Source organism: Salvelinus fontinalis, chromosome 29 (assembly GCF_029448725.1).
Source record: "Salvelinus fontinalis isolate EN_2023a chromosome 29, ASM2944872v1, whole genome shotgun sequence".
In the NCBI taxonomy this organism is placed as follows: Eukaryota; Metazoa; Chordata; class Actinopteri; order Salmoniformes; family Salmonidae; genus Salvelinus; species Salvelinus fontinalis.
Genome location: NC_074693.1, coordinates 16,291,544 through 16,315,620, shown reverse-complemented (window position 1 = coordinate 16,315,620; position 24,077 = coordinate 16,291,544). Strand labels below are relative to the sequence as shown.

Sequence of the window (24,077 nt, the reverse complement as noted above, 5' to 3'; positions counted from 1 at the left end):
ACAACTACACCTTCATGTTCATTGAATGGGTGAATCTATTGATAAGTAAAAGTTATCAGTGCATCATTTTCCAACATGTTAGCATGACAAGAAGAGCGATATATTGTAAAGGGTACGTTTGTGACAGGCTTTTGTTCATGATATTGTTGTACAAGTGATCATGTTTTGAGATACAAAAAAGGAGTAAAAGAGAATATAAAGATGTACAACGAATGGTCCTGCAAAAGGAAATTAAATTGTATTTCCATGAAATAAAAAATGTGTTAACTGAAAATGTACTAAGAATCATGTATGACCGTGTACATTGTAACTTGAAAATTCTGTATGCATTTGAAGAAAGCCACAGTGTGTATCAGAAGTCAGTGGGCGCTGGCGGAAGTCTCGTTTCCTCTGCTCTGATTGGTTAAATTCCTGTCGTCTTTTATCAACGTAATGACGTTGCTAGTTTTGAAATTTCAGCGGGACACCTTACGTGTTGATACTGGTGTTTTGAATTTGAATCAGTGCGTTAGAACTCTTCGTGCGTCGCTATAACTAGCTACTAATTTTCTAGTGAACTATTTCGTCCAAACTTAAGCCATGTCTTTTTCAAGAGCTCCAGTGAAACGATTTAATGAAAATATCGGTAAGTTAAATAATGATTTAGCTGAGCAAACCTAGCCAACCAACGTTGCTTTCTTTGGCCATAACGTTAGCTGCTTTAAGTGGCAGGCTAATCTTACGTTAGCTAGATTAGCGCTAACGTAGCTATCCAACAAAATTTTGAATACAATTGTTTACTAACTATCTAGTTAACATAAACCCAGTGCAGGGATGTCTAACGTTACTCCAATCCACCAAGCAAAGGGCAAAACAAGTCCACGTCGGTTACGGTAGCTAACGTTACAAGCCATTACATTAACGTTAATTGGATACCTATGTTGATAGTCAGGCCAATGTCTTTACACAGGCAGCCCAATTCTGATATGTTTTTCTCTCACTTTTGACAATAATTGAAAACATGACAATTGGGCTGCCTGTGTTTTCATCATGTTTTGTCCAGGCTGCGCCCCAGCACCGGGCACATACGAGCTGAAACCAGGAGAGGTGAAGGGACCTGCCTCTTTCCACCGGTCAGAGCGCTTCAAACTGCTCAAGGCCAGTGGTGGTGAGTTTAACTGTCAGACAACTGAAGCTCTTCTCTAAAAAAAATAATTATCATACCAAATAACTTTCAAACTTTTGACAGATCTACACTACCTGTCAAGTTTTAGAACACCTCATTCCAGGGGTTTTCTTTATTTTTACTATTTTTTACATTGTAGAATAATAATGAAGACATCAGAACTATGAAATAACACATGGAATCATGTACTAACCAAAAAGGTGTTAAATAAATCAAAATATATGATCTATTTGTGATAATTCAAATAGCCACCTTTTGCCTTGACAGCTTTGTACACTCTTGGCATTCTCTCAACCAGCTTCATGAGGTAGTCACCTGGAATGCATTTACATTAACAGGTGTGCATTGTTAAAAGTTAATTTGTGTAATTTCTTTACTTAATGCGTTTGAGCCAATCAGTTGTGTTGTGACAAGGTAGTGGGGTATACAGAAGAAAGCCCTATTTGGTAAAAGACCAAGTCCATATTATGGCAAGAACAGCTCAAATAAGCAAAGAGAATGACAGTCCATCATCACTTTAAGACATGAAGGTCAGTCAATACTTACATTTCAAGAACTTTGAAAGTTTCTTCAAGTGCAGTTGCAAAAACCATCAGGCGCTATGATGAAACTGTCTCATGAGGACCGCCACAGGAAAGGAAGCAATGAGAATGAGAAGGAAGCAATGACAATGAGAAGAAGAGACCTTCTTGGGCCAAGAAACACGAGCAATGGACATTAGACCAGTGGAAATTTGTCCTCTGGTCTGGAGTCCAAATTTGTGATTTTTGGCTCCAACCGCCGTGTCTTTGTGAGATGCAGTTTGGGTGAACGGATGATCTCTGCATGTGTGTTTAACATCATAAAGAATGGAGGAGGAGGTGTTATGGTGTGGGGGTGCTTTCCTGGTGACAATGTCTGATTTATTTAGAATTCAAGGCACACTTAACCAGCATGGTTACCACAGCATTCTGCAGCGATACGCCATCCCATCTGGTTTGCGTTTAGTGGGACTAGCATTTGTTTTTCAGCAGGACCATGACCCAACACACCTCCAGGCTGTTTAAGGGCTATTTGACCAAGAAGGAGAGTGATGGAGTGCTGCCTCAGATGACCTGGCCTCCACAATCGCCCGACCTCAACCTAATTGAGATGGTTTGGGATGAGTCGGACCTCAGAGTGAAGGAAAAGCAGCCAACAAGTGTTCATCATATATGGGAACTTCTTCAAGACTGTTGGAAAAGCATTCTAGGTGAAGCTGGTTGAGAGAATGCCAAGTGTATGAAGCTGTCATCAAGGCAAAGGGTGGCTATTTGAAGAATCTCAAAAATAAAAAATAATTTGATTTGTTGAACACTTCTTTGGTTTCTACATGATTCTGTGTTATTTCATAGTTTTGATGTCTTCGCTATTATTCTACAATATAGAAAATAGTAAAAATAAAGAAAAACCATTGAATGAGTAGGTGTTCCAAAACTTTTGACCGGTAGTGTACAGCCTAGATGTTTTTACTTTCTACACCATTGTAATTTCACCACTCCCATTTTCTCTCCATTCAGCTCCTTTCATCCCACCACCATCTCCTTCTAAAGATGTGCCCATGTCACCTGTGGCTGTGCGAAGGACCATGTCTGTGGATGGCCTGGTAAGTTGGTGTTTCTTTTTTATTTTATTGAATATCCGAAACATACAATATACTTGCAGTGAAGCCGCTCAACAACTACACCACACCAGTCATCCAACAGACTCCTCTTCAGAGCGACACACAGAAGCATCCAGGGTCAATGTCCTGCTCAAGGGCACGTTGACAGATCTCCCACCAGGCCAAAAAGCGTGAACCCAAAACCCCCCCACAGTTCCCCAATAGCTGTCCCTCAACCATTCAAGACCCCCCCCCCCCAAGAAGAAAAATATAAAATTCCCCAGCACCAATAACCCCCCATGGCACCAACAACCAAGAAAATGAACTAAAGAGAAAAAAGAAAGACAGAAGAAAACTGCAAACACCAATGCAAAAATAAAAAGAACATCAAGGACAACTAAAATCATAACAGCAATGCCAACTGTATATGTTTGTCTGCATGTCTGGCACTATTACATGTACAGTTGTGGCCAAAAGTTTTGAGAATGACACAAATATTAATTTTCACAAAGTGCTGCTTCAGTGTCTTTAGATATTTTTGTCAGATGTTACTATGGAACACTGAAGGATTATTACAAACATTTCAAAAGTGTCAAAGGCTTTTATTGACAATTACATGAAGTTTATGCAAAGAGTAAATATTTGCAGTGTTGACCCTTCTTTTTCAAGACCTCTGCAATCCGACCTGACATGCTGTCAATTAACTTCTGGGCCACATCCTGACTGATGGCAGCCCATTCTTGCATAATCAATGCTTGGAGTTTGTCAGAATTTGTGGGGTTTTGTTTGTCCACCCGCCTCTTGAGGATTGACCACAAGTTCTCAATGGGATTAAGGTCTGGGGATTTTCCTGGCCATGGACCCAAAATATCGATGTTTTGTTCCCTGAGCCACTTAGTTATCACTTTTGCCTTATGGCAAGGTGCTCCATCATGCTGGAAAAGGCGTTGTTCGTCATACTGTTCCTGGATGGTTGGGAGAAGTTGCTCTCGGAGAATGTGTTGGTACCATTCTTTATTCATGGCTGTGGTCTTAGGCAAAATTGTGAGTGAGCCCACTCCCTTGGCTGAGAAGCAACCCCACACATGAATGGCCTCATGATGCTTTACTGTTGGCATGACACAGAACTGATGGTAGCGCTCACCTTGTCTTCTCCGGACAAGCTTTTTTCCGAATGCCCCAAACAAACGGAAAGGGGATTCATCCGAGAAAATGACTTTATCCCAGTCCTCAGCGGTCCAATCCCTGTACCTTTTGCAGAATATCAGTCTGTCCCTAATGTTTTTCCTGGAGAGAAGTGGCTTCTTTGCTGCCCTTCCAGACACCAGGTCATCCTCCAAAAGTCTTCGCCTCACTGTGCGTGCAGATGCACTCACACCTGCCGGCTGCCATTCCTGAGCAACTCTGTACTGGTGGTGCCCCGATCCCGCAGCTGAATCAACTTTAGAAGACTTTCTTTGCGCTTGCTATACTTTCTTGGGCACCCTGAAGCTTTCTTCACAACAATTGATCCGCTCTCCTTGAAGTTCTTGATGATCCGATAAATGGTTGATTTAGGTGCAATCTTCCTGGCAGCGATATCCTTGCCTGTAAAGCCCTTTTTGTGCAAAGCAATGATGACGGCACGTATTTCCTTGCAGGTAACCATTATTAACAGAGGAAGAAGAACTGATTCCAAGCACCACCCTCCTTTTGAAGCTTCTGGTCTGTTATTTGAACTCAGCCAGCATGACAGAGTGATCTCCAGCCTTGTCCTCGTAAACACTCACACCTGTGTTAACGAGAGAATCACTGACATGAAAGCTGGTCCTTTTGTGGCAGGGCTGAAATACAGTGGAAATGTTTTTTTGGGACTATATGTAAATTGCCATCATACAAACTGAGGCAGCAGACTTTGTGAAAATTTATATTTGTGTCATTCTCAAACCTTTGGCCACGACTGTATGTATGTGTTCTTGTATGCTTTTATCTGAATGAGTGTGTGTATATGCATGTGTACACCTGCACGGCATCAGCCTCAGGAAAACCGGCATTCGCTGTAAAAACACTGCCCCTCAGTGTCATTCAAACGTACATTTTAGTAAGTTGGTGTTCACATAATAAACATATCCTCCCTGGTTGGCACAGCCACATCAAGATAACCTTGTCAGATTTGACAGTTTACTCTAGGAACTAAATGGAAGCAAACATAATGAAACTGGGAGGGATCTACCTGAATTTGTCAAATAGAAACTCTTGTTTTTCTGTTTGGGGAAACAGTTTCTGTTGCAAATGTTTTGCAACGGAATCTGACTAATGGTTTCACCCCTGGTGCTTTAAAGGGATAGTTCAGGATTTTGTCAATGGAGCCCTTTATCTACTTCCCCAGAGTCAGATAACATCATGTAAACCATTTTTGTCTGTCCCGTATGTTCTCAACTAGCCTACCTGGTGAAATAAAGGTGAAATAAAAATAAATGAAGCCAATGCTAACTAGTGTTAGCTCAATGACTGAAATTCTACAGGAACACCTAGTATGATAGTCTACGGGAACAGCTTGTATGGGAAAAACTGAGTCATTGCGCTAACGCTAGTTAGCAATTGCACTAATTCTAGTTGGCAGCTTCCTTCAAACTGAATGCATTGGCAAACAAATGATATCCATCATGAGTTCATCTGACTCTGGGGGAAAATAAATGAAGGCTTTCATTGCCAAAATCCTGAACTGTCCCTTAAACCTTAATGTAATGGCCTTCTGCAATTCATTCTTCCATTCCTCCTTCACCCAGGTTGATGGGTCCATGTCAAAGAAAGATAAGAGCGGCCTATCGATGCACATGAAACAGCAGAAACTCCTGGAGAAAGAGGTTGCCTAGTTATACAGACTGGTTTGAGGAGAAAATATATATATATTGTCTTGTCTGTCCCAATAGCATACATACATTGTCAGTGTTACCAGTTAAATTAAAGTGACGAGATTTATCATGGATGTGGACAAGGTTTTCCAGTTATCACAGCTGCTCTGACCTACCTTACTGCACGCTTTATTTTTTCCCTTCAATCTAATGCACTGACCCTCCCTGTCTCCTCCCTCGCTACTGTAGATCCGGGCCCTGGTGCAGCAGCGCGGGGAGCAGGACAGGCGCCTGCTAACCCTGGAGGAGGAGCTGAGGAAGGTGGAGGCCAAGCTGTTGTCTGCGGTCAGGGAGAAGACTGGTCTGGCAGCTAACGTCACCACCCTGGAGAGACAGCTGGCTGAGCTCAAGAAGACTAACGAGTTCCTCAAGAACAAGGTAGTGTGGTGTTTGATGGTAGAGTCAAACGTTGCTATGCTCAACTCAATGGGTTGCTTTCCTAACAGATTTGGCCAAGTGCTGAAATTAAAAGCTATTTCAATGGAGAATCTCCATTTTTAAGAATGCTTTTTAGTCTTGGACTAGGCTTAATCTGTGCTTGGGAAATCGGCCCAATGGTCTAAAAGCAAAAGTCTTTAACTGCAGGGTTAAAAAGGTATAATCTGGGTAATAGATAATAGTCTAGTTGACAAAACAATACTATTATCGGGTACTACCACCAACTTGTTCAATAAGAAATGTTCACATGTTCTGTTTGTACCTTGTTTTGTAAATGTCTGATTGTGTTCCACCAGGTTTCTGCAGACACCACTAAGAAGAGGATCCAGTCTCTGTCTATGGAGCTGATGGAGGCCAGAAACAAATTGGACGTCAATGACCAGGTATGAACTAGAGGTCGATCGATTAATCGGAATGGCCGATTAATTAGTGCCGATTTTCAAGTTTTCACAACAATCGGAAATCGGTATTTTTGGACACCGATTTGGCAGTTTTTTGTGTGTTTTATTTAACTAGGCAAGTCGGTTAAGAACACATTCTTTTTTTCAATGACGGCCTAGGAATGGTGGGTTAACTGCCTTGTTCAGGGGCGGAACGACAGATTTTTACCTTGTCAGGTCAGGGATTCCTTTTTGCAACCTTCCGGTTACTAGTCCAACGTTCTAACCACCTGCCTTACATTGCACTCCACGAGGAGCCTGCATGGCAGGCTGACTACCTGTTACGCGAGGGCAGCAAGAAGCCAAGGTAAGTTGCTGCTAGAATTAAACTTATAAAAAACAATCAATCTTCACATAATCACTAGTTATAACTACACATGGTTGATGATATTACTAGTTTATCTATCTTGTCCTGCGTTGCATATAATCGATGCGGTGCCTGTTAATTTCTAAAGGAATCAAAGCCTACTTCGCCAAACGGGTGATGATTTAGCACTGTCGTTGCACCTAACCATAAATATCAATGTCTTTCTTTTAAAATCAATACACAAGTATATATTTCCAAACCTGCATATTTAGTTAATATTGCCTGCTAACATGAATTTCTTATAATTAGGGAAATTGTGTCACTTCTCTCGCGTTCCGTGCAAGCAGTCAGGGTATATGCAGCAGTTTGAGCCCCCTGGCTTGTTGCGAACTGTGTGAAGTCCATTTATTCCTAACAAAGACCGTAATTAATTTGCCAGAATTGTACATAATTATGACACAACATTGAAGGTTGTACAATGTAACAGGAATATTTAGACTGATGGATGCCACCCGTTAGATAAAATACGGAACGGTTCCGTATTTCACTGAAAGAATAAACGTTTTGTTTTCGAAATGATAGTTTCTGGATTCGACCATATTAATGACCAACGGTCCGTATTTCTGTGTGTTATTATGTTTATGATTTGATATTTGATAGAGCATTCTGACTGAGCGGTGGTAGGCACCAGCAGGCTCGTAAGCATTCATTCAAACAGCACTTTTGTGCTTTTGCCAGCAGCTCTTCACAATGCTTCAAGCATTGAGCTGTTTATGACTTCAAGCCTATCAACTCCCGAGATTAGGCTGGTGTAACCGACGTGAAATGGCTAGCTAGTTAGCGGGGTGCGCGCTAATAGCGTTTCAATTGGTGACGTCACTCGCTCTGAGACTTGGAGTAGTTGTTCCCCTTGCTCAGCAAGGGCCGTGGCTTTTGTGGAGCGATGGGTAACGATGCTTTGAGGGTGGCTGTTGTCGATGTGTTCCTGGTTCGAGCCCAGGTAGGGGCGAGGAGAGGAACGGAAGTTACACTGGCAATACTAAAGTGCCTATAAGAACATCCAATAGTCAAAGGTATATGAAATACAAATGGTATAGAGAGAAATATTCCTATAATAACTACAACCTAAAACTTCTTACCTGGGAATATTGAAGACTCATGTTAAAAGGAACCACCAGCTTTCATATGTTCTCATGTTCTGAGCAAGGAACTTAAACGTTAGCTTTTTTTACATGGCACATATTGCACTTTTACTATCTTCTCCAACACTTTGTTTTTGCATTATTTAAACCAAATTGAACATGTTTCATTATTTATATGAGGCTAAATTGATTTTATTGATGTATTATATTAAGTTAAAATAAGTGTTCATTCAGTATTGTTGTAATTGTCATTATTACAAATAAAATACAAAAAATTGTCTGATTAATCGGTATCGGCCTTTTTTGGTCCTCCAATAATCGGTCGACCTCTTGTTCATACACGCGTTCAGCACTACCCAAAGTGTTCAAATATTCAGATTGAAGTATGCTGTGTAGAACATACTAATATGTCAAATAAATTACTACGTTGGCTCTATTGCTGGCATTTCTATCTGCAAGGTTTGGTGACTGAAAGTGGCCCTGTTTACACACCATTTACTATCCTGTCTATCTAGTGGTGTTTGCCTTACCTCTTTCTCTCTAAATTATTAATATGTGTGCTGATATTGTGTTTTTGTGCAGGAGCTGAGTTTCCTGCAGGTGTAGTATGGATGGTTGAGTGACTGACAGTTGTTGTCCTATCAGGAGCTGAGTTTCCTGCAGATCAGTACAGAGGCCCAGGTGAAGTTGCTGGAGACAGACCTGGAGGCAGTTAGAGCTACACTCACCGCCCTGAGGGAGAGGAACAAGGACCTGGGTGAGACCACCTGACCTCACTGCCACATAGTTAACCTGCCTAGTGCTTATCAATCAATGAAATGTTTTTTATACAGAACATTTCTTACCAACAAAATCTTGTTCAAAGTTCTAAACTAAGAAAGGTGAGAAAGATGAACACAATTTAAAATTAAGAGATGCATTAAAATAGTCAAATAAGCCTGGGTTTACTCCTTACCCCTAATATAGTACCTGGCTTAGTTGGACAAAACGTTTTTTTTTTTTTAAACAAACGTTTTTTTAAATGTTTTGTTTTCAGAGGACCTCCACCATGACACCAAAGTCCAGAACGAGGAGCTGGAGAATGATATGGATACGCTGCAAGGTAAGTTGTGTGTTTGTCCATTCTCCAATCCTCTGTATAATTCCTCCTTTAGATGATGATGATCCTCCTCATGATTCTAACCATGTGCTGTATCCCTGTCTCTCAGCTGTGATCCAGGAGCTGAGAGAGGAGGTCAATGTTCTTCAGGGTTACCTGGACACAGCCAACGACCACATCCAGGTACTATATACTGGTTTCTGAGGGAAGAAACATGTAAGGAGACGCACACAAAGCAAGCCAAATGAAACTAGTTCAGACAGGACAAACCATTCGTTAAGGGAGAGGAATGGTAATAAAAAACTAATCTCAATTAAAGGGAATGTTTCCAATTTATAGGGAGGGGAGAGCTTAAGGGAGGGATAGAAGGATGTAGAGGTTGATGCTTAGAGCTGTGTGGAGGGAGGGGACAAGGGATGACATACTAACATTTTAAAACATTTACTTAACCTTTATTTAACTATGCAAGTCAGTTAAGAACAAATTCTTATTTTACTATGACGGCCAAACCCTCCCCTAACCCGGATGATGCTGGGCCAATTGTGTGCTGCCCTATGGGACTCCTCATCACGGCCTGTTGTGATACAGCCCCGGATCGAACCAGTGGCTGTAGTGACGCCTATAACACAGATGCTGTGCCACTCGGGAGCCTGTTAAACATACTGTTTACTGAGGGAAGAAATGTGTATGGAGAAACTACTTGACTGGTCAATGATCATGCTTACATCGGGTTTTCAACGTAGACAGAAAATAATTCTAATTGAGGCTGTTATAACATGCTGTTGTGTCTCCTTAGGATCTGCGTATGAAGCTTCATGGGAAGACCGAGATGGTCAACAGCATCTCTGATTCTCAGCAGGAGAAACTGGGGTGAGCAAATGCATATGTCCTCCCTGAACAACTTCTTTCAGTCATTGAAATTCAAGGTTAATTTTTCTGTCCTCTTGACCTCTTCCTATATTTCTGTCTACATTGAAATTGATGACATCAGTTTCCAAGTTGTCTTGGTTGACATGCTAATCAAAAACACCTGATCTCACACCTTGTCCTTTTCTCTCAGCCATCTTGAGCAGAAACTTGAGCAGTGCACCGCGGATCTCGAAAACTCTCAGAAAACTCTCCGTCAGAAGGAGGAGGAGTCAGAGAAAGGTCAGCAGGACCTGCAGGCTTCCCGGGATGCTTTGCAGCAGACGGAGAAGCTTCTGGAGCAGCGAGAGGCGGCGCTGATGTCCTCCCAGAAGGCATTGGGAGAGATGGAGGTGCAGATGCAGCGGGCCAACCAGGAAGTGTCTGACTCACAGAGTGCAGTGCGGCAGCAAGAGGCGGAGCTAGTGCGGCTGAGGGAGGTGCTGAGGAGGACAGGGGAGGAGCTGGATGAGAGAGTAGCTCACCTGGAAGAGAAGTGCAAGGTCCTGGAGGAGGAGAGAGGTACACAAACAATCCTAGTCCCTAATTATGTTACTGAAATACCCTAAAGTACTAGACTCTTCTTGATGGTTCCTTGTAGATCTGAAAGAATGGCTCTAATGGGAACTTATCTTAAGCAGATTTATCAGGAATTTTGGATCTTACCCTTTTCCAGTTTTCCTGAAGGGTCAGGTTTTGGGGAATTGTCTCTAGGTTGCTCTTATCTGTGTGGGCTCTATACCAAGTGTCTAGGTTGCTGTTATCGGTGTGGGGTCTATACCAAGTGTCTAGGTTGCTGTTATCAGTGTGGGCTCTATACCAAGTGTCTAGGTTGCTGTTATCAGTGTGGGCTCTATATCAAGTGTCTAGGTTGCTGTTATCAGTGTGGGCTCTATATCAAGTGTCTAGGTTGCTGTTATCAGTGTGGGCTCTATACCAAGTGTCTTGGTTGCTGTTATCATTGTGAGGTCTATATCAAGTGCCTAGATTGTTGTTATCAGTGTGGGGTCTATACTAGAGGTCGACCGATTATGATTTTTCAATGCCGATACCGATTATTGGAGGACAATTTGGACATTTTCACTTAGGGGTGTACTCACTTTTGTTGCCAGCGGTTTAGACATTAATGGCTGTGTGTTGTGTTATTTTGAGAGGACAGCAAATTTACACTGTTATACAAGCTGTACACTCACTACTTTACATTGTAGCAAAGTGTCATTTCTTCAGTGTTACATGAAAAGTGATACTCAAATATTTACAAAAATGTGAGGGGTGTACTCACTTTTGTGATATACTGTATATATATATCATACACACACACATGTTTGTAATAATGACAATTGCAACAATACTGAATGAACAATGAACACTTATTTTAACTTAATATAATACATAAATACACACACACTGCTCTGAAGTGACAATGATACTGAAGAGTCTGCTTAGGAGACAAATACTCTCAACTGTTTGAATAAAAATAGAGTTTAAGTTACCTGTGATGAATGTTGAAAACAAAAACTTTAATTTCTATATGCAGGAAATCCTATTTTAATAATGGGGATGGTAAGAATTGACAACCAAAGTGCGAGTCATAATTCCCATGACACCTAGCAAAATCTGAAAAGCGTTTCCTTCATTTATTCCATAGGATATTTTTAGATTCACTTAAAATAAGGTCTGTATTTCGTGTAGGCTTACATCACCGTGACAATTTTATAACTGTGTAGATATCCATAGGACAAGGTAACTCTGATCAATATTGGCTAAATATAAGCGAGATACATTTTTTTGTAGAGTGGATTTATGAAAATATGTTGACAAACGTTACCTTATCCTAGTGAGATTTACACGGTATCAAAACGTCGAGGCGGTTTAAGCCTGCACGAAACACAGACCTTATTTGAAGTAGATCAAGACATTCTCTATGGAAGACATGAACGGCAAAATAGCGAAGGAACGCCTTTCAAATTCAGCCGCAAGTTATTACAGGAATTATAACGCGTCAACTATTTCTCTCTCAACCATATACCTTTGACTAATCCGGAAACTATCACCTCGAAAACAAAACGTTTATTCCGTTCCGTATTTTATCTAACGGGTGGCATCCACGAGTCTAAATATTCCTGTTACATTGCACAACCTTCAATGTTGTCATAATTACGTAAAATTCTTGCAAATTAGTTCGCAAAGAGCCAGGCAGCCCAAACTGTTGCATATACCCTGACTCTGCGTGCAATGAATAAGGGAGAAATGATACCATTTCACCTGCTTAATATAGCCTGCTAACCTGGATTTCTTTTAGCTAAATATGCAGGTTTAAAAATATATACTTGTGTATTGATTTTAAGAAAGGCGTTGATGTTTATGGTTAAGTACACATTGGAGCAATGACAGTCATTGATTGTTTTTTATAAGATAAGTTTAATGCTAGCTAGCAACTTACCTTAGCTTACTGCATTCGCTAACAGGCAGGCTCCTCGTGGAGTGCAATGTAATCAGGTTTTAGAGCATTGGACTAGTTAACTGTAAGGTTGCAAGATTGGATCCCCCGAGCTGACAAGGTTAAAAAATCTGTCGTTCTGCCCCTGTGTCTGTGTATCTGTCTTTAGTTAGTAGCCAGGGGAGAGTGGAGGAGCTGAAGGCAGAGCTGAGCCTCCTGCGGGAGAACAGAAGGAGTGAGAAGGAGGTGCAGGAGCAGCTCGAGCAGACACACGCCTCCATGGCTGAGGAGCTGAAGCAGGAAAAGGTTAGTGGTGTTGGGGATGACTTGAATCCAATATGGCACCCATTAAAATCCTACATCTGACTCTCCTCTCGTTCTCCCCAGGAGCATGCAGCCTCCCTGGCCTCGGTGCTGCAGGGGTTGAGGGAGGAGACAGAGGAGGAGAGGAAACAGTTGGAGGATGAGTTGGAGGAGGCTCTAGGAGAGCTGTCGGTTCTGGAGTTGCAGGACGAGCGGAGAGAGGAGGCCCTACAGGGTCTCCAACAGGAGAAGACAGAGTTGGAGAGAGAGCTGACTGAGACCAGAGCACTGCTAGACAGGTGAGGGGTCTGGAGGTTTAACGCGGAACTGAAAACATGAATGAAATGCGCTTTGTCGGCTTTGTTTTTAACATCTTTTGAAATAGTGTTTCAAATAAGAGAAGTTGGTTGGCTGGAGTTGCCATGGAGTTTAGCTACAAGTTTAGCTGCAGTCAGACTGATTTTGAGATTGACGATTGACGATTTTGCATCCCAAATAGTTACTCATTATGCAGGGCTTGACTGAAAGCTCGAGTCACTGGTCCACAACATCATTTCAGCAAGGGCTCACTTTGCAAAATTGTTATTAATATAGAATATCTGACAAATGTAGGCTTCAATCTGTCTATTGGCTTCTTTGCATATTCAGGCCTGTCTCAAAATAGAACGCTGCCCCTTTAAGGCTCTCCTGGAGGATGGTTGGCCACGCTTCATAGCTAATAAAATATTGCAATGTAAAAATTACAACCAAATACTTTTTACGTCTTTGTAAAATAGTCACATTATTTAATTAATAAGCGATCAAAAAGCATATTTTTTTGCAGCAGCATTTTTTCCTTCACTTTTTACCTGTTTTTCTCCACAATTTGGTGATTTCCAACTGGTAGTTAGTCTTGTCCCACTGCTGCAACTCCCATACGGACGGTGGAGAGTCGTGTGTCCTCCGAAACACCACCCTGCTGAGCTGCACTGCTTCTTGACACTGCTTGCGTGACCTGGAAACCTGCCGCACCAATGTGTCGGAGGAAACACTGTACACTTGGCGACTGAAGTCAGCTTGCATGCACCCGGCCGTCACAAGGGCGCAGTGGGACAAGGACATCCCGGCCGGCCAAACCCTCCCCTAACCCACGCTGGGCCAATTGTGCGCTGCCTCATGGGTCTCCTGGTTTCAGCTGATTGCGACACAGCCTGGGATCAAACCCGGGTCTGTAGTGACACCTCTAGGCCTCCCGAGTGGTGCTGTGGTCTAAGGTAGGCTAGTTCTAAGCAAGGTAACTAACTAAGATATGCTTATGTATTGTATCACTGATCTGAAACATTTAGCTTGCTAATGTAGCCTAAATGAAGTGTATGCTATTAGCTGTTAACTCTCTCATATGCAACTCCAAAAGCTTACGGAGCTTGTGAAATATGAACCTGAGACTTGCATGCTTTTGAAAATATATTTCTATTCTTTTCTATGCATGTCATGATGATGATGGTCCCAATCTAACACCCTACGCCTGCTCCCTACTAGGCATAGAATTCACCCCTCAGCTTAGCTTATAGAAGGGCTTACGACCAGCTGGTGCAAACGGCCCCTGGGGATTGAAAAAGACAACCGGCGTCCCTGGGGATTCAATACAATTCTACTCTGACCCAGTCTACAGAAATTGGGAGAAAGAACACTGCTTAAAATATTGCATCCGGAGGACAATCTGATCCAATAATCAGAGTATATTTTAGATTTTTTATTTTTTTACTTGTCCATTCGGGCAACTTAAATCTATATTCTGCTTGCCTGACAATTACATCTTTTTTTTCTTGTCCCGGTAAAGCGGACAAGTGTTGATGTCGAGCCCTGTTATGTGATTAGGAATGCTGCACCTCCCCTTTGCTCAAACTGTTCCTTTCAATCTTGTGTGTTGTCTCCATCCAGGAGGAGCAGTGACGTACAGGAGGTACACTCTGCTGCCATGAGGAGGCTGCAGGAGGAACACACTACCTCCCTCAGCAAGATAGGAGACCTGGCCACTGAACTGGAGAGGTACGGAGTTGACCTGTTGTTCAATACTAATGTGTTTAAAGGGACTCTTTCACTCTCCTTTCACAAAGAAAAAAAACACTTTCATTCTTGTTTCATTAAAGGTAACTTTTGATGGATGAAAACATCTGAAACTGCATTTTAAGTGAACTGTCCCTTTAACTTTGGGTTAAAGTATTAGCAGTCATGGCTCTGTAAAAGCTGATTTATGGTCAATCGGATTCTGCAGTGTCAGTAGAGCATTAATGACAGTTCGGGCAGTCATACTTCTTGCTCTTCGCGGAGCGGAGAAGAGCTGTTGTCTAGGAGGAAGTGAGTTTGTGTTTATACAGGACGTACCGCCCCCACCTACCGCCAATGCGGAGATATACGGAGCCCTCTGCAATGCAATTTGTTTGGCGGGAGATGCATGGCATCGCTGTACGGAGCTTGATTTGGCATCCGGAGGCTCTGCATCTGTCACACCCTCCACACGGAGCCTCCACACCACATCCTCGGATCAAGCATAAATCGGCTTTAAGACTTCATAATGTTTATTTTGTTCCACCAGCTCCAGGCAGGCCCTGAAGGGAGCAGAGGAGAGGGGTAGAGCGCTGGAGGAAGAGGTGGAGAGGGTGACTAAGCAGATGAAAGAAGAGATGGAGAGAATGAATCAGCGTAAGGAGGTGGAGTTGAAGAAAGTGAGGGAGGAGATGGAGGAGGAGCAGGAGAAACATCTAGCAGACCAGCAGGCTCAGGAGAAAGCAAGAGCGGAGTATGCAAGGTGAGCTCATAAGGATTCTTCTCAATATCTTCTCAAGATTGAATGTGCAACCTCTGACGCTCTCCCTTCTCTCGGTCCCGCACCCCCCCCCCCCCCCCCCCCCTAGAATGCTGTTGGCGGCACAGACTCGTCTAGCTCAGAGAGATGAGGAAATGAAGAGGGCTGAGGAGGAGGTGCAGAGACAGCTGCAGGAGGAGAGGATGGAGAAAGAGGAGGTTCAAAGGCTACTGGAGCAGGAGAAAGGAGAGAGGGAGGTGCAGAGGAGAGACTTGAAGCAATGGATGTCAGAGGAGGTGGGGAGGCTAGAGAGACTGGTGGAGGTGGTAGAGGAGGAGAAGCTAGCTCTTCAGTGCTTGGTAGGAGAAGTGCAGAAGGAGAAACTGAGCCTTCACAACCAGTTGGAGAAGATGGAGGATCAGGTAAAGAAAGACCTGCCCTGTCTAGAGAACCACATGAAGGAGGTAGAGAAAGAGAGGGATGATCTGAAAACAGTAGTGGAGATGTTTGAAATGGACAAACAGGGCCTTCAGGACCAGGTAGAACTAATACACAACCGACTGATGAAGGCAGAAGAACAGAGAGCGAGTCTCCAGAGCCAGGTAGAACTGATGGAAGAGAAGGTTTCTCTCCAGAACCAGGTGGACCCAGCTGTCAAGGAGAAGGTTTCTCTCCAGAGCCAGGTGGACCCAGCTGTCAAGGAGAAGGTTTCTCTCCAGTGGGAGATGGAGGAACAGAGAAGAGACTTCCAGAGACAGCTGGTGGCAACTCAGGACAAGAGGTGAGGAGAACCAGGAATCACTGACGGGCTGTGAAGATCAGGGCCTGTATTCATGAACTGTCTGAGTGCTGTTCTTGGATCAATTTCCCCTTTGATGCATGAATACATGAAATTGCATGGACAGGGGGGAACTGAGCCTGGAGCCGCACCCTACTCTGAGACTTTATGAATACGGGCCCAGATCAAGTAGAAGACAATGGTATTATAACACCAAAGGATAGGGTCTCAATACACTGTTCCAACTCTGTCATTTCCTCTCTCAGTGATGCAGAGACAGAACACTGGAGGAGACAGTACGAGGAGCTCTACACTAAGGTCAAGCCCTTCCAGGTCAGTCACAGCAGAGGCAAGGAGTCACCACTGCTGCATTATGGGAAATGTAGTTCCTCCGATGTTTTCTGTGTTGCTGCCAATGGTCATGTATATTCCCACATGAGTAGAAGGGGTACACCCATCATTGACTTAAACAGGGGAGAGCCCATTCTACTGTTTCAAATTCTATGTTCCCCCATCTCTTCCTCCGGTTGGTCTGGCCCTGCAGGAGCAGCTGAATGGATTTGCTGCGGAGCGGGACGCGCTACTGAACGAGAATGGGGCGAACCAGGAGGAGCTGACCCGGCTCGCGGATGCCTACGCTCGTCTGCTAGGCCACCAGAACCAGAAACAGAAGATCAGACACGTGGTGAAGCTCAAAGATGAGAACGTCTCCCTCAAACAGGTCAGATGCCTCCACCTGGTTGACAGATTTAAATACTGTATAAGCATGGGCTATATTGATTGGAGTTAACAAAATATGATTATAGCAACACACACACTTTAGTTACCACCAAACTGTGGAGCAGAAGTTTCACCATTGTTTTCATATATCCACTTCTTTTAAATCCACGAAGGGGATGGGTGTTGGTAAAAGCTTTTTGGGTGTTCTACAGTCAGACATGATTGTAAAGTGTGTGTGTGTGTGTGTGTGTAGGAGCTGTCTAAGCTGCGTGCCCAGGTGTCCCGTCAGAAGAAGGGAGGCCAGCCACAACGCAGGGTTGACCCCACCAAAGCCTTGAACCACCAGGACAGCAAGGAGAACGAGCAGCCTGTTGCCACACCTCTCAGACAGGGTGAGTACACACCAGCGTTTCTTTTGCTGAGTAATTGACAGCATTTGGCCAATTTTTAAAGACATAGAAACCGTCACATGAACATTGTCTGACAGAAAATAACCTGATGAATATCATTCACATTGGCTGCATGGCAGTTGGTTCAGGTTGTCTTTCAATGGCATCACCTCTACTCTGCCTGTCTTGATCTTATGCTCCCATAGTGAACTTACAACAACTTGGCCCAACCTGTGACAGACACAGCTGTTTTTGGTTTATGGGAGAAGTGTTCATGTATTTTATGAATGCCTTTTCTAGATTCATCTACCCAAGAACTGACAAATGTCCACTAATGCCTGTTTGCGTCGGGTATATCTAGCTTTGACAATGTTAAACATTTCAAGATAGCCAGCTACAGATGTCGGGTCTTAATTTGAGCTAGATTGCTATAGCAGGAAAATAATCCTACAGCAACAGGAATTGTGGATTATAATTAATGGACATTTTTTTGGGGGGGGGGGTCATGTCTGAAATTTGCGTCAATTGCAAACTTCAGAAGCTTTTTTAAAACCTGAAATGTGCCCCTCATCAGAGGACAAAATAAATGTGCCCCTCATCAGAGGACAAAATAAATATGCCCCTCATCAGAGGACAAAATAAATGTGCCCCTCATCAGAGGACAAAATAAATGTGCCCCTCATCAGAGGACAAAATAAATGTGCCCCTCATCAGAGGACAAAATAAATGTGCCCCTCATCAGAGGACAAAATAAATGTGCCCCTCATCAGAGGACAAAATAAATGTGCCCCTCATCAGAGGACAAAATAAATGTGCCCCTCATCAGAGGACAAAATAAATGTGCCCCTCATCAGAGGACAAAATAAATGTGCCCCTCATCAGAGGACAAAATAAATGTGCCCCTCATCAGAGGACAAAATAAATGTGCCCCTCATCAGAGGACAAAATAAATGTGCCCCTCATCAGAGGACAAAATAAATGTGACCCTCATCAGAGGACAAAATAAATATGACCCTCATCAGAGGACAAAATAAATGTGACCCTCATCAGAGGACAAAATAAATGTGACCCTCATCAGAGGACAAAATAAATGTGCCCCTCATCAGAGGACAAAATAAATGTGCCCCTCATCAGAGGACAAAATAAATGTGACCCTCATCAGAGGACAAAATAAATGTGACCCTCATCAGAGGACAAAATAAATGTGACCCTCATCAGAGGACAAAATAAATGTGACCCTCATCAGAGGACAAAATAAATGTGACCCTCATCAGAGGACAAAATAAATGTGCCCCTCATCAGAGGACAACATAAATGTGCCCCTCATCAGAGGACAAACATTTTGTTACATATACATTTTATGGACATGGTGCCTTTTTATATGAGTTACTTATTACGTATGGATACGGTAGATAAATAGTATTTTTGGGTAAAACTCTGTACGGACATTTGACCGCCACAAATTGTCCCAAAGGAAAATGCTGCAACTAACTCTAATCCTGTCTCTTTCAGGAAACCGCTGTTGAAAGTTCGACGATGTACAGACCCTCATAGACAGCACCAACTGGGTGAACAGGACACCTCCTGTTGAGGCAAGAGAATGGCATGGTCTTGCGTAATATTTAATTGTCATTTGAAACCAAATGCTCTGAAAAGCTACTTGGTGAATCAGTAAGGGGGGTTGGGTGTTTGTAACCCTCTATATGTTTTAGGAGAAACAAAGGCCTTTTAACATCCTATAGAGCAATTATGTCAGTTTCGGCATGTAACATGCTCGTCATTCTTTTGCTACAGCATTCATATTAAGCACAATGTTTTTTGTTTTCTTCAACATAACATAGTTGTTGTACATGTTTAGCTCTATTCATTTTAACATTTGTTTGTTTTGTCTAATCAACATTTTTGGTTGATTAGACATTCCCATCTTATTTCTAGAAGATGGGAATGTAACTTCTCTCTCTTTGACCTTTTTTACTTTCTTCCAACAGACTGACTCTTGTAAATAAAGCCCCATCTCTTTTCCTTCACACTGAGAAGCGGGAGGATTGTTTTAAATAAATGTATCGAGTGTGTTTTCTATAAGGGGTCCCAGTGGGATCATCCCATACAAGCCTGTTGACAGTACTGCTATACCTTACCCTTACCTGACATGTGCCTGTTCATTCACAAAAATATGAGTTGTGTTAACATCCCATACCTATGAACTCTTATACTTGTTTGATCAGACACTACTGTGAACCAGCGTACCTGCTCGTCAGAGCTATATATTTAGAGCTGAGCCATCTTAAATGTTTTAATATCCTGATTTTAGGCATTCAGTTATTCAGATATTTATATTCCCCATGTTTAATGGGGTGCGTTTGTAAATTCACATGGGCAGAAACCTCAATGTCCCAATTCTCAAAATGCTGCTTGTCTCCTGACATCAACAGCCACACTCCGCTGTAGCCAGTAGAGAGCATTCTAGGATTGCAATCACATCAAACTCTGGACACTTTGTCTTGCCTGGCTGTTTTTTACCCCTTGATCTGTATCTCTTTCCTTTTCCTTCATAACTTCCCACACTGGAATAAAGACCCACTGTCTTCAACATACCAACAGTCTGTTACTGGTCATACACATGTTTTATTTTTTTTTAAACATTTCGTTTTTTGACATTTAGTTTTATACAAGATTGACATGTCCTTCCACCAGTAGCTCTCCAGGCTAGTCTGTGCTCTTGTCAGTCGAGTGTAGACTGAGTAAACTCCAGTCAGTCGCAGTAGCTCTGCAGGTGGCTGAAGCTACATGGCATATGACAGCACTGTTCCACAATGCCTCTTTTCACCTTCTGGTCTTTCCATGGACGTTCCTGCTTCACCCTCCAACCCTGTCTGCTCTTCTTAGACAGGAACCCTTTAAAGTAGAGGGTGAGAAATGGAGGGATGTAGAGAGGGAGAGTTCCCAAAAGATGTGAAGGAAAGCAGATCAGCAAACTCCACTCACTCAAAATACCATTTAGAATGTTGGCTGTTTAACAGAGGCTGAATGAGTGTCTTATTGGAGCTTCACAATCCGTTTAGTCTTGTTTAAGGCTTTCCACGTCCTTCAGAGGAGAGATCTGACAGGTGTAGCTCAGCTTCCTACCGCTGAAGTAAAGTTAACTTCAGACATATCAATGGGATGTCTGAGCAGGGGGTTTAACTGAGGTGATAGATCCACTTTGATCATGTTCTGGGAGAGAATATAATGAGGAATCTGGAGAATTCAAAAGCTTCTTAAAATGTGATATCTCACAAAGTGTGTAGTTAGGAACGGTCTCAGCAAAAGATCAATAGGGATAGCTACAGTATATGACAAACTTCAAGAGAAGGTATACCCTCTTCAACATACCCTCTTCACAGATGGAAGAGAGAGACCTACTGAAGTCAAATATTTAATGTGCTTCTGTCCTTCAACCAAGGCGGGCCTACAGCAGCACCCAGATCTTCTGTCGGTCCTGGGCCCTGACAGTACATCTCAGTAAGACTAAAATAATGGTGTTTCAAAAAAGGTTCAGTTGCCAGGACCACAAATACAAATTCCATCTAGACACCGTTGCTCTAAAGCACACAAACAACTATAAATACCTCGGCCCAAACATCAGCATCACAGGTAACTTCCACAAAGCTGTGAACAATCTGAGACAAGGCAAGAAAGGCCTTCTATGCCATCAAAAGTACTTGAATCAGTTATAGAGTCCATTGTCCTTACGCTTGTGAGGTCTGGGGGTCTGCTCACCAACCAAGAATTCACAAAATGGGACTACATGCAGAATTCTGCAAAAACATCTGTGTACAACATAAAACACCAAATAATGCATGCAGAGCAGAATTAGGCTGATACCCGCTAATGATCAAAATCCAGAAAAGAACACCTACAACCACCTAAAAAGAAGCGATTCCCAAACCTTACATAACAAAGCCATCACCTACAGAGAGATGAACCTGGAGAAGAGTCCCCTAAGCAAGCTGGTCCTAGGGCTCTGTTCACAAACACAATTAGACCTAACCTAAATGTGAAAAAACAAAACGATAATTACTTGACACGTTGGAAAGAATTTACCAAAAAACAAAGCAAACGGGAATGCTATTTGGTCCTTAACAGAAAGTACACAGTGGCAGAAACTTAAGGAAAGCTTTGACTATGTACAGACTCAGTGAGCATAGCCTTGCTGTTGAGGTAGGCAGAACTGTCTCTCAAGAGAAGACAGGCTATGTGCACGCTGCCCACCAAATGAGGTGGAAACTGAGCTGTACTTTCTAAAGATGAGGTGGAAACTGAGCTGTACTTTCTAACCTGCCAAATGTATGACCATGTTAGAGACACATATTTCCCTCAGATTACACAGACCCACAAAGAATTTGAAAACAAATCCAATTTTGACAACCCCCCCATATCTACTGGGTGAAATACCACAGTGTGCCATCACAACAGCAAGATTTGTTTTGCCACAAGAAAATGGCAACCAGTGAAAACACCATTGTAAATACAACCCCATATTTGTTTTGTACATAAACTATTTGCACATCATTATAACACTACATAGCCATAATATGACATTTGCAATGTGTCTATTTCTTTGAAACTTGTAAGTGTCATGTTAACTGTTCATTTTTGATTGTTTACTTCACTTTAGTTTTATCTATTTCACTCGCTTTGACAATGTAAACATATGTTCTCCATGCCAATGAAGCCCAATTGAATTGAATTGAATATAAAGAGGGTTGGGGGGAGGGAGACTGCAGACTTGTTCAACGTTACAGGTAATTATGCTAGCAGATACCCACTTATTGTGCCAACACTATTTAGCATTTTCTAGAGAAAAACTTCCTTCATACTGGACACAGAGACATAAATGGTATCCACTATTTCATCAGACTCTGAGGAAGTAGATAAAGGTTCTCATTGCCAAAAACCAGAAATATCCCTTTAACAATATACCCTCTCTGAAAATGTGTCAGCTTGTAATAAAAGAGCATCACATATTTAAAATATATTGAATATAGTGCCACCCTTCAAATCACCCCTTGCTCTCAGTCTCACCTATGAGGTGTTGCAGCAGTAGGTCTCTGGGGGGTCTGTGGGGGTTATAGAAGAAGCCTTGTTCCCCACAGACCAGGTAGAGGGCATCTACTAGGTGAGAGCCACACAGGTGCTGGGCACTGGGAGCTGAGCAGACCCCCGGGGAAGACAGGACCAGCAGTAACAGAACAGACTGGGCCCATACTACCACAGCCATATGCGTTCTGGAGGGAGAGAGAGACCACAGTACCACAGCCATATACGTTCTGGAGGGAGAGAGAGACCATAGTATCACAGCCATATACGTTCTGGAGGGAGAGAGAGACCACGGTATCACAGCCATATACGTTCTGGAGGGAGAGAGAGACCACAGTACCACAGCCATATACGTTCTGGAGGGAGAGAGAGACCACAGTACCACAGCCATATACGTTCTGGAGGGAGAGAGAGACCATACTACCACAGCCATATACGTTCTGGAGGGAGAGAGACCACAGTATCACAGCCATATACGTTCTGGAGGGAGAGAGAGACCATCGTACCACAGCCATATACGTTCGGGAGGGAGAGAGAGACCATACTACCACAACCATATACGTTCTGGAGGGAGAGAGAGACCATAGTATCACAGCCATATACGTTCTGGAGGGAGAGAGAGACCACAGTACCACAACCATATACGTTCTGGAGGGAGAGAGAGATCATAGTATGTATCACAGCCATATACGTTCTGGAGGGAGAGAGAGACCACAGTATCACAGCCAAATACGTTCTGGAGGGAGAGAGAGACCACAGTATCACAGCCAAATACGTTCTGGAGGGAGAGAGAGACCACAGTACCACAGCCATATACGTTCTGGAGGGAGAGAGACCACAGTATCACAGCCATATACGTTCTGGAGGGAGAGAGACCACAGTATCACAGCCATATACGTTCTGGAGGGAGAGAGAGACCACAGTACCACAGCCATAGAACAATAGAACGAGACCTGGGTGAGAGTTCATGGAGAAAGAGGGCGTCCATGTCCATATCACAGGACAGGAAGGATGTGCATGGTTTAGTTCCAGCTCAAGCACCAACACACCTGATCCAAGGTGTCAGCTCATCATCTAGCCCTTCCTTGTTTCCTGGATTAATCCAGGATTAGGATCAGGATACACTGTATAAATACTCTGTGACAGACAGACAGACAGACAGGCAGGCAGACAGTGAAACGTAAGGACCCCGTAGGTTAAGGTAGGTTATGAACCAGGGTTGGGGCCAATTCCATTTCAATTAATCAATTCAGAAAATAAACCAAAATTAATTTCCAAATTAGAATTTTTGCAATGAAGAGAATTGGATTTGGAATTTCAGTACACATCCTGAATTGATGGGAATTAAAACTTAATTGAGCCCAACCCTGTTTTGTATCCACCTACCTGAAACAGACAGCCAGCTGAGTTGAGAAGAGCAGGTAGCCTAGTGGTTAGCGCGTTGGGCCCGTAACCAAAAGTTTGCTTGATCAAATCCCTGCTCTGACAAGGTAAAAGTCTGTTCTTCTGAACACGGCAGTTAACCCACTGTTCCCCAGTAGGCTGTCATTGTAAGAATGTGTTGTTATCTT

General features: G+C 42.9%; 2 protein-coding genes across 2 annotated transcripts; one reads left to right on the top strand and one right to left on the bottom strand.

The window, feature by feature from the left end:
- Positions 1 to 45: 45 nt before the first annotated feature.
- hmmr (hyaluronan-mediated motility receptor (RHAMM)) lies at positions 46 to 20,021 on the top strand. The gene is made up of 20 exons (XM_055888378.1): positions 46 to 625; positions 1,043 to 1,147; positions 2,704 to 2,789; positions 5,555 to 5,632; positions 5,870 to 6,058; positions 6,415 to 6,501; positions 8,653 to 8,764; positions 9,044 to 9,109; positions 9,216 to 9,289; positions 9,903 to 9,976; positions 10,167 to 10,534; positions 12,622 to 12,758; positions 12,840 to 13,054; positions 14,676 to 14,783; positions 15,331 to 15,543; positions 15,650 to 16,321; positions 16,585 to 16,651; positions 16,863 to 17,039; positions 17,292 to 17,430; positions 18,940 to 20,021. Exons 1-20 carry the CDS (start codon positions 580 to 582, stop codon positions 18,951 to 18,953), a joined length of 3,027 nt encoding a protein of 1,008 aa, XP_055744353.1. The 5' UTR covers positions 46 to 579; the 3' UTR covers positions 18,954 to 20,021.
- A 158-nt stretch (positions 20,022 to 20,179) lies between these two features.
- LOC129827249 (insulin-like) lies at positions 20,180 to 22,687 on the bottom strand. The gene is made up of 2 exons (XM_055887986.1): positions 22,492 to 22,687; positions 20,180 to 20,322 (listed from the first exon to the last, which is right to left on the bottom strand). The coding sequence occupies exons 1-2, from the start codon at positions 22,685 to 22,687 to the stop codon at positions 20,180 to 20,182; spliced, it is 339 nt and encodes a 112-aa protein (XP_055743961.1).
- Positions 22,688 to 24,077: the final 1,390 nt, after the last annotated feature.